This window comes from Petaurus breviceps, unplaced genomic scaffold, assembly GCF_028583685.1.
Source record: "Petaurus breviceps papuanus isolate PSGF00001 unplaced genomic scaffold, PetGlider_PUasm1.0 229, whole genome shotgun sequence".
Lineage (NCBI taxonomy): Eukaryota > Metazoa > Chordata > Mammalia > Diprotodontia > Petauridae > Petaurus > Petaurus breviceps.
Window position 1 is genome coordinate 23,828,688 of NW_027185903.1, and position 10,751 is coordinate 23,839,438.

Consider the following 10,751-nt stretch of genomic DNA (forward strand, 5'->3'; position numbering starts at 1 on the left):
ACCATAGATAATTTCATTTTGTCCTGTTGAGTGGGGTCCTGTTATACCTCTAAGTATAGTGAAATCAGTTTTGCTTACAGTTGAAATAGAAAAGCTAAATTTCAGACTATTTAACTGTAAATCAGTACAAGTTCTCTGGTTTCACTTTGAAACTTAAAAGAGACTATGTTGCCAATGTTAATTCATTCAGGAGGCACATATGGGAAGGTATTTTTTGTTCACTGTGCATGTCACAGTTTGTTAGAAAAATGGATTTTGATAGCTTACATTTAATTTTGTATGGAAAATGTATTAAGGGTTACAGTATCCTTTAAAAAAGTTGTTGACTTATATTAACCGAGGGCTAATTACCCTTTTATTCTGACAAAACTTTTAAATAGTTTACCCTTTTATTCTTTTTTTTTTTATATTTTTAAGCAATCAGGGTTAAGTAACTTGCTCAAGGTTACACAGCCAGTTATTTCTGGATGTGGTGCTGAGTACCCTTTTATTCTGATGAAACTTTTATATAGTAGAAGTAAATAATTCTTTGTCATTAGGGTGGTATTCTCATAGAGTACTGATCTTAACAATTATAATTCACAGCCTCATCTTAGTTTGTAATTTAGAATATCTCTAGATACCTAAATTTGTTTTGCATGTCCCCAGTGGTCAGGTTTGTGGGTCTCTCTGTCCCTATAGGTTAGAATGTACCTGTACATTTGTAAAGGTTAGAATGTACCTGTACATTTGTAAAGGTTAGAATGTACCTGTACATTTATAAACCCTCCATTATCTAATAGACAAAGCTTCAAAAAGATAATCTAGAAATTTCTCCAGGTTTTACTTTTCAGAAAAATGATGCCTGTACTGTGGTGGTCCTTACAATGCATAGGGGAGCACCACTTTCACGTAGCCCCTCTGGTTTTTCTACTTAACTTTGTGGCACAGTCATCTGAATCATTGCTTTATGACACAAATTTTGAACTGTCTTGCAAATACCAGTCATCTTTTACTTCAGATTTTCCTCCTAATATTACTGTAATACTTAGATTGCAGTTTCAATTAATTAGAGTATTGCTTATCCCATTTTTATAAATTTTGGTTTAAATACTTTTATCAGCCATGGTAGCAGTTCAGTTTTAGAAATGTTAAATCTTTATGCTTTCCCTACAGCTGGAGCATATAGTGGTTTAGGAGAAATCATCCATCGAGAGAGTGTTCCAATGCATACATTTGCCAAGTATCTCTTCACCTCTCTCCTACCTCATGATGCTGAACTGGCATACAGAATTGCACTGAGAGCAATGCGGTATGTATAGAAAGCCCCACTGGGAAGAGACAAGCAAAATTTCCCACTGGGAAAAATGGCCTTTAACTGACTCCTGCTACTAATTCATTCATGTTTCCTGTAACCAAGCAAAAGCTAAGGAAACTGTTTGCCTATGCGTCTTGTGTTGTTTTTTAAAAGCAGGAAAAGAACCATACTTGGCCTGCTAGTGTGCTGACATACTAATTTTAGGGATATTTTTATTGGTTTCTTTTCCCCTCTCTTTTCCTTTTTAGATCTAGAATCTGGTATTAGTGTGTTATTTTGGGCTGTGTTTAATCACAAGGCAGTTTTCAGTTGAAACCTTCCTAAATAATTCATTACTTTTTGAAAATTAGATTTTTTTGAAAAAGTAAAGAATAATAAATGTGCTTGACAAAATCTAATTGAGGCCTTCAGAGCTGCCATAGTCTTTACTTCCATGTGGTTGTTTCACCATTCATCAATAATCCAGGAAAGCAGTTGCATCACAAAGTACCTTTATGGTTGGCTCAAAAGACAAGAACATGAATAGTATCCTTACATGTAAAAGTAATGACTTACCGAGGTTTTCAGAAGTCTTCTCACTTCATACTCCTTATGCTGTAAACTACTCATCAATTCCCCCTTTCTTATACATACATTAAAATGTCTTTCTGTGCTTTTCACATAAAAAAATAATTTACTAAATAACCATTCCTCCCATTTCTAACCAACCTGTGTGTGTGTTCAGGATGACATTTTTTTTTCCATTCTTCATTGAATCTTGTGAAGTTGTAACCTGCAGAACTTCAAGAATACAAAAGGAACACTAGCTTTTCTTAAAATATAAGCTATTTTACAAATCAGGCCCAGATTTCTAATGGAGAGTATATAATAATTCCCACTGCAGTCCCATTTGAAGAAGGGATCTGAGAGCTTGAGTATGGTGAATGAGTAAGAAATTGAACATCACCCATTCTGTGTCCATAGCCATTGCCATGGTTTTTTAACAACACATACCATGCCTCTGAACTGTGTCACATGTCACTCATTTTTTGGGGGGAGGGCATTTGGGGTTAAGTGACTTGACCAAGGTCACACAACTAGTTTTTTTGTGTGTGTGTGTTAAGTGTCTGAGGCCAGACTTGAACCCAGGTCCTCCTGATTCCAGGGCTGGTGCTCTATTCATTGCGCCACCTGGCCACCCCTATATGTCACTAATTTTAAACATAATAATGAGTGTGACTTTGACTCTGTTCAGAGAATTGCCCGTAATTAAATTTGATAGAGACAGAGAGAGCTATTTTATTTATATGTATATATTTATATATATATATATGTATATGTGTATACACACACACATACACACTCAAGGCTAGAATTTCTTTGATGTGTTCTTTCCCTGGCACTCTGATGTCTCCTTAATTTTTCAGATTCCATTCAATTCAGTCTTTTTAAAGTACCTACTATGCATAAGGCATGGTGCTGGGTTCTGTGTCTATAAAGACAAAAATGAAGTAGTTCGTGCCTTCAGGGAGCATACATTCCATTAGGAGACATGACACATTCATGGATTAGTAGAAACAAAGCATTCACAAAACAGGGGAGAGAGGAGAGAAGAAAAGAGAAGGAACGATTGGCTGAGGAAGGGAAAGGCCTCTTCTACAGGCCACCTGAAATGACTCTCAAGCAAAGCCAAGGATTATGGAAAGTAGAAGTTGGAAACCACGTTTATGGAAGGCAGGAAGAGGAAATACTATGCATGGATAAATGCTACCAGGCCATTTTGACTAGAACATCTATGTGTGAAGGGGAGGAACACTAGAAAATTAGGTGGGAGCTAGACTATAAAAGAGCCTGGGTGTCAGTCTGAGAATTTTGTTTTTTATGTTAGGAGCAATAGCAAGTCCATGGAAGATGTTTTGAAGTATGATGAAAGTAGAGAAGGTGTGTGACATGATCAGATATATATCTTGTAGGAATGTCAATTTTGTATCTTTGTGAAACGTTGATTGGAGAGGGGAAAAACCAAAAGGCAGTCCAGGATAAGAGCCTAAACTAGGGTGGAGAGAAGGCGGATGTGAGAGGTGGTGTTGCTGTAGAACTGACAATTAACAATTGATCATATATTGGGGCAGCTAGGTGGTGCAGTGAATAGAGCACCAGCCCTGGAGTCAGGAGTCCCTGAGTTCAAATCCGGCCTCAGACACTTAACACGAAAACTAGCCATGTGACTTTGGGCAAGTCAACCCCAATAGCCCCTCCAAAAAAAAATTTGATCATATATGGGGATTGAGAGAGAAGGAATAATCAAGAATTACTACCAGTGTACAAAGCTGGGAGACTGGAAAGGTATGCCATCAATAGGGGTTGAAAAGTTTGTAGGTGAGTTGGTTTTGGGGGAAACATATTGTTTCCTTTTAGATATGCTGGGTTTGAGATGCCTAGACGTGTCCACCAAGCCCTTGCTAATGCAGTAACAGAGTTTAGTGGACAGATTGGGGTTAGAGGGATAGAGAGAGGTGTAAACTGCCTGCACAGGGTCCCAACTGGAACCATGCAAACTGTAGAGATGTCTAAGTGCTGCAGAGAGAGCAGAGAGGCCAAGACAAAAGCTTGGAGAATGCCTGTCTCATTGGCCAGGACACAGGTGATGATTCAGCAAAGGAGACCATCAGACAGGTAGAAGAAGAACTAAGAGAGACCAGTGTAACAGAAACCAAAGAAAGACTTAGCAGGAAATGTTGTGACTGGCAGCATCACATGTTTTGAAAATATTGGAGGTGGTGGATAATGCCCAAATTTTCCAGTCTCTAGAATGATAACCATTATTAGAGTAGTAGTTTAATACTAGTTGTGTTTTGTTGGACAGAATGTTTTAATAGAACTTTAGTGAAATGAAATGGAAGTTTTCTCTGACAGGTTGAAATCTGGACATACTCAAATCCAAAAGATTCCACTCCTGTTGTTAAGAGTAGAACCTCAGATAGAGCACCAGCCCTGGAGTCAGAAGGACCTGAGTTCAAATCCAGCCTCAGACACGTGACACTAGCTGTCTGACTTTGAGCAAGTCACTTTACCCTGCTTGCCTTGCTGGGAAAAAAGCACAGAACCTTAGCATTACCACATTCTGATGCTACTACCAGCATTGCGTGGAATAATACTCAGCAGTGCTTGCTGATTTAAATTACCTTCAAAGTGCAAAGACTCCCTTTAATCTCTGGTTCATTGAAAGGCAGCTCTTGCTTGTGTATAGCAACAGAACAATAAGGAATATTGTTGTTATTGTAAATTCCCTTCATACGCCTATTACTAGAGAAGCCTTTCAGAAAGCTGCTGTGGAGGAGACACATTATAACAAACACTGGTCTTTAGAGGAAAACAGAAATAGAGAAGAAAAGGAGAGATCTACCTTCACTTGTCTCCTGCCCTTCCCAGCCCTCAGTAGAAGGCATCGGTATTGGGAAATGCTCTTTTAGCATTTTTTCTTTTCCTACTCTGCAGTAGTGGTTTGCCTCTAAAACAATTTTGGCAAAGTTTGCTCTTGGATAAATGGGTATTTTTTGTTTTTTAGTTAGCCTAAAAACTTATATACCTAACTCTTCCTCCCTCAATTCCAATGGTTGGAATGATTTCTTTTGTTTAGCCAACAAGACAGGTTTACAACATATATGGTAAGCTGATTATACTTGATGTTTTCTGTGAAACAAGAAATAGAGAAATCATTTCCAAATGTACCCAATAAAAGACAGTTATCTGTTAAAAATTATATCTCATAACTATCTCTCTATATCTATCTCTGTATCTACTTATATAATTATATGCTCAACTCTTCCTGTCCCTAATTCCAACAGTGAAGAAACTTTCCTCTTACCTGCTCTCACCATATCACCCCTTTGCCATTCTAAATACAAAAAAGGAGGAAAATTGCCTTCCTGTAAAGTCGCAAACATATGTCACATTGGACTTTGGGAAGTATTATCAGACACCAATCCATTCTAACACATTTTGCTTATAACTCTAATTCTATACTACCAAAAGTTGTAGTGATATAGTGAAAAAGGCTGTATATGATTTGTATGTATGACATACTTACACTTAGAAATGGTTTAACATTTTCTTTGTTTTCAGCATGATCTTCATTTTTAGTTTATTCTGATCGAGGCAAATTGATTGCCAAGATTAGAAATTTCATTGAAGCCGTGGGGAAATGTGAAAGGAGTCTGGAGTTTGAGTTAACATTATATTTTCTGAATCAAAAAATAAATAACCAATGGCATATTTTGTTGATACCTAAAGGGGTATAAGAAAAAAAGCTTTTATCATGTGTGAAAATAAAGTAGAAAGGACAGTTTCCTCTCTTTCTCATCCAATTTTGCCATTAATCAATTAGTACCTTAATCTCAGGGGGGTTTTAAAATCTGTTTTAGTACCCTCTGCCCTGATCTTCCATTGCTAGTTTCTCTTTACAAATTTTTTTTATATAAATGAGTGAATTTTAAAATTGAGTTAAGGATGAAAAATATGGCAGTAGGAAAACATAGTTCTTAGTGCTCAGTAGCTTAGTTTGCCTGCATGCCCTCATCTTCCTAGTGGTACACAAGGAAGCAAATCTCTTCAGTTTGGGTGATTAACAGTTAATGAGGCTTTTGGAAAACTGACTTTGAAAATCTGGCAGAAGAGAGATTGTCTACCATGGCTCTTGCACCTGGGCCATGTATGCTTTTTCTGTGGTCAAGCAGCTCTTGTGGCTTTTGATTGCCAGTAACCATGGTTATAATGATGGACAAGTAAAAAGAGGCAGCCTGCCTTGTCTTCTCATTACAGATTACTAGTGTTGGAATCTACTGCTCCAACAGGAGACATGTCCCGCCCACACCACATTGCGTCAGTTGTTCCAAACCGGTATCCTCGCTGGTTTACCCTAAGCCACATTGAGTCCCAGCAGTGTGAGTTGGCATCGACTATGCTAACAGCAGCCAAAGGTACAGTATTATCCTTAAGATACAGGATTTTATTTGTTTTCCAGGGAGGGTAATTTTTATTTCAGATTGCTTAGTTGATAGTAATTCTACTGTAAGAGATTTTTAGTGGTCATGATTTTTCAGTTAGGAGTAATAGATCTGATTTAAATCTGAGACTAGCTTACCTGAGTCACCGGACTATCCCCTGGGTGGCTGCTTATTTTGCAGATAGGGGATTAGTGGTTATTTAGACTCAGAAATAGATAAATGTCCACTTAATTTTTCATTCCTTAAAACATCCATGAATAAGATTTAGGAAGCTGTTTGTTATTTCATATTGATTTTGTTTCACATATGCATTTGCTTACTAAAGGTATGTTGTGGTGTGTCCTTTTTTTGGTAAATCTGGTATTCATATACATTGAAGTGATTATGGAACACAAGTATAACGTCTGTTCCATCGGTGAACATTTCAAGTAAATTAATTTGTGTAATTGTTTTTCTTTCTTTTCTTTTTTTCTTGTATTGTGCATGTGTGTTTGCTTCCTCCCCCTTGTGCATTGCAGGCGATGTTCGGAGGCTTGAAACAGTATTAGAATCCATCCAGAAAAACATTCACTCCTCATCACACATTTTTAAGCTTGCCCAAGATGCATTTAAGATAGCAACTCTCATGGACAGTTTGCCAGACATCACTCTTTTGAAAGTGTCTCTGGAGCTGGGCCTTCAGGTATATCACCAATATTATTATGTGAGATTTGAAAACTTGTTTTTACTCTTGTTCTGAGGACTGGTAAATACAAAGAAGACTTAGTTTTGTTAGTATAGGTAAGTAAATTCTCAGGTATGCAGACCTGTTAAGTATTCAGAAGAAAATACCACTTGAGGGCATTTGTGATTCCCAGCTAAGAGGACCTACTTTTTTGTGGATGCATTCACTATCCTTTTAGAGACTTGTCTTTTAAAGGCGTAAGGAAGTATTTGTAGGTAGCATAGTAAAACCCTGAACCAGAAATCAAGAAACCTGGCTCAGGTCCCACCAAAAACTACGTGGTCTTGGGCAAATCACTAAACTTCTCTGGGACTCCCTCAGCTTATTCATCTTTAAAATGAGAATAAACATTCCTCATAAGGCTGTTGTGAGGCTCAGGTGAGAAAATATATGTGAAAAGTTAAATAGGTGCCTGTAAAAATCGACCTCCCTCCTCAATAAAAACCACCCATTTGCCTTGAATTATAATCCTAACATCATTCTTTCCTCCTTTGAGTGAATAAAGATGATTAATAATCCCTCATTCTATAATTAAATATAATTCAAAATTTGAACTTTTTAGAATTTTGTATTTTCAGAAAAACACGCCGTTGGCTTTATTTTTGCTTTTTAGTTTCTTTGTATTGCACATACCACTTGGGTAGACTTACAGTTTTTATGAGTTGTTGTTTTTTATTTTTATTTCCATTGCTTGGCACATTGGTCTTCCCAAATTCAAGGCCTGCTCTTTCCATTATACAGCACTACCTTTCAGCACTGTTGTACAGAGCTGTGAGTGTATAAGGTAAAGGATATTGGGCAGAATTGATAATAGCTCTTGTGATACTGAGTCTAACAGCTTGGAAAACTTAGTTTTTTTTAATAAGTCTCCCCAGTCCAGAACAATTATAACTTTATTTACTGGCACAGAAGAGCAATAGTTTTTAATTGATTAGGAGGCACATATATGTATAAGGACTACCATTATAGAATTCTTTGACTTCTCCGTTATTAGATCTCTTACGGTTTTCACATTATAACAACATATTCCTTTGATTAATATTATTGCTGATTATATCTTCACAATTTTGGCAGGTCATGCGAATGACATTGTCAACTTTAAATTGGCGACGACGGGAAATGGTGAGATGGTTGGTAACGTGTGCAACTGAAGTGGGTAAGTAAATGTGGTTCAAGAAACAACTTCCAGGAGCATTTCATTTTTAGAGTTTGGCAACACTTGTTTTTGGTTGGCCAGGAAAAAAATGGCTTTCCAGTTTTTGTTATACTAGTGAAAGAAGAAATACTAAGAAAAATACAAAGCAGATAATAAACGCTTGTTTCATTCTACTTTGTCCTTGAAGTCTGAAAATTCTTTCAGGTCAAATAATGATCTAGTTTTGAGTACATTGGAATACAAGACTCAGAAATGTCAGGAATATACCTTTACATAAATTATAGAAATATTTCTTTTCAACGCAAATCAAAAAATGAATTTCCCTTTTTGTCACCAGGTCGTCTGTTCTTTAAGCATCCTCTGAATTCACCTGTAGAATTTTTATTTTTATGCTTCTACTTACTTGAAAAGTAAACTTGATTGTTAGAAAGGAGTTTCTAAAAACATTTGTTTCCCATATACTCATAAGCAAGTTTAATTATAAATTTTGAGTTTAATTTTATATGTCTTGGTTATGATTATGGTTTGCTTGGTGTTCATGTTTCAGAAAGGTGTTTTTTTTTTAAGGGTTCTCATAAATTCTGAAGTGCCACAGCTCGTTTTTCTTCTCTTTATCTTCTCCTCTTCCCCACACTCACACTCCAACATCCCAGGCACTGGGAATCCTTTCTTTTTTTTAGATTAATTGTCTGTATTTAAGCTACTCCTGAAATTGAAGTCTTCTTTCCACCACTCTGACTCTTTGAGGTCTGACTGGGATGTAAGCAAGAACATTGACTAGTACATCAGAATAAGTCTACATGATGATACCCCATTAATAAAAAAAATGATGTTACCAATTCAAGCTGAAATGTAGTCCTTATCACTGTCATTCTCATTCTAGGGACCTTAACAATACCCCAAACCACCTGAAATTAGTTTAATGTTAGTAAACATATATAACTGATAACAGTGGGGTTAATTATTGTTCTTATTAGGTTCTTCCTCGATTATGAAGAGTACCAGAATATGTGGTTCTATTGACCCTGGTAGGGCCGATGGTAACTTTTGATGCCTTTTTAAAGAACAGTATAGATTTGGCTAATTTCTACTGTCTGTTGAAGCAGTTGTCATAACCCCTGCCTCTCCTGATGTCCTCTCTGCTATGCTAGTACCACTCCTGTGTGAGGGTATCTTGTTGTCAGTGCAGGTAGAGCCCCCTCGCATCCCTGCCTTCCATGCCAGGTGTGTGCATCCTTCACTTATCTCAATTGACACAACCAGTTATCTCTGAGGATGTGAAGTGCTTTTATTACATTATAATGATAGTCTAGTTTATAGTTACCTGTAAAAGTATCCTAGAGTGAGCCCTTTGTGGGGAGAAATTACCTTATGGGACTGACTTGAGTCTGTAGGTCACTGACGATATACATTTAGATGAAGATAATAGGAAGTTTTCTAGCTGCCTGAATCTTATTCTCAAATTATGAGAGTAAAATAAAATCTCAAGTTCCCATTGAGAAAATGATAACCATTGGGTGTGGTTTAGGTGAGCTCAAGTCAGTGAGAAATTACTGCTGGCCATAACAAGATGCCCTAGGTGCCCATAATCAACAATTTGTAAAGTACATCAGGCAGTTCCCCACTGCAGTAATAAAGTGGTATGAAACAAAACTATATGTTTCCTGCAAAAATGCAACAAAAACAGAATGGCATTTGTTTAGTATAAGTATTGGTCACATCATCTTTCTTTTTTCCTATTTGCATCAGAAAAAGACACACATCCTTTGCCAGGAAGAAATACTAGAAGTGAGACAGAAGAGATACTATGGAAATCATTGTTAGAATTTTATTTGTTAGTGACTGTATAATATGTCAGTATTTTGAAAGCGGAGAATTCGTGTGACTGTAGAATAACATTTAATTTACCATATTATTAGAGAGAGTAGGTACAAGGGTAAGACTAATCCAAGAATTACTTCTCATACCCTAACCCCAGCAGACTCACACTGGGTTTTTGTTGTTGTTATTACGCTTCAGTGACTTGATACTTTTTATTTAAATTACACACCTTCCAGATGATTCAGTGACTGAGGCACTTTGGTCTTGACATTTTGAGAAAAACAAAAACACCTAGAGAAAACTCTTTAACGTTTGAGAAAGTCATTTTATCCACAGAAAATTTGAAGTGTGTGACTGACATTAGACTCTTGCAAACTAGAACCATTTATCCAAAAGCCATGGACTTAAACTGCAAACAACACAATGAAAATATAAGCTACCAAGAGGATTAATTCTGTATTATAAGATGGCCAAATTTCTTTTAGCCTTTTCATTGAATCTAAAAGGTTGCTTCCCATAACATTATCAGGGCTCTTTATATAAAGCCTGTCATATATCCTCTGATAAGATAAACAAGTTAAGTTTTGTTTTTTAAAAATAAAAATGAAAAATCAGCTTCCAGAATGTGCTGGCTGGTGACAGCCCCTCTTCTTTGTCTCCTAGGCGTTTATGCACTGGATAGCATCATGCAGAGCTGGTTTACACTCTTCACCCCCACAGAGGCCACTAGTATTGTTGCTACGACAGTGATGTCCAACAGCACCATTG

General features: G+C 36.8%; 1 protein-coding gene across 1 annotated transcript in view; it reads left to right on the forward strand.

Moving 5' to 3' along the window:
• The window catches only part of ZSWIM6 (zinc finger SWIM-type containing 6), a 232,016-nt gene that overhangs the window by 218,705 nt on the left and 2,560 nt on the right, over positions 1-10,751 (forward strand). Inside the window, exons 10-14 of the mRNA XM_069096375.1 lie at positions 1,156-1,291; positions 6,098-6,255; positions 6,801-6,964; positions 8,081-8,162; positions 10,647-10,751. The exon at positions 10,647-10,751 is cut by the window's right edge and continues 2,560 nt beyond it. Of these exons, the coding sequence (XP_068952476.1) occupies positions 1,156-1,291; positions 6,098-6,255; positions 6,801-6,964; positions 8,081-8,162; positions 10,647-10,751 (645 nt within the window). The remainder of the gene's footprint in view (positions 1-1,155; positions 1,292-6,097; positions 6,256-6,800; positions 6,965-8,080; positions 8,163-10,646) is intronic.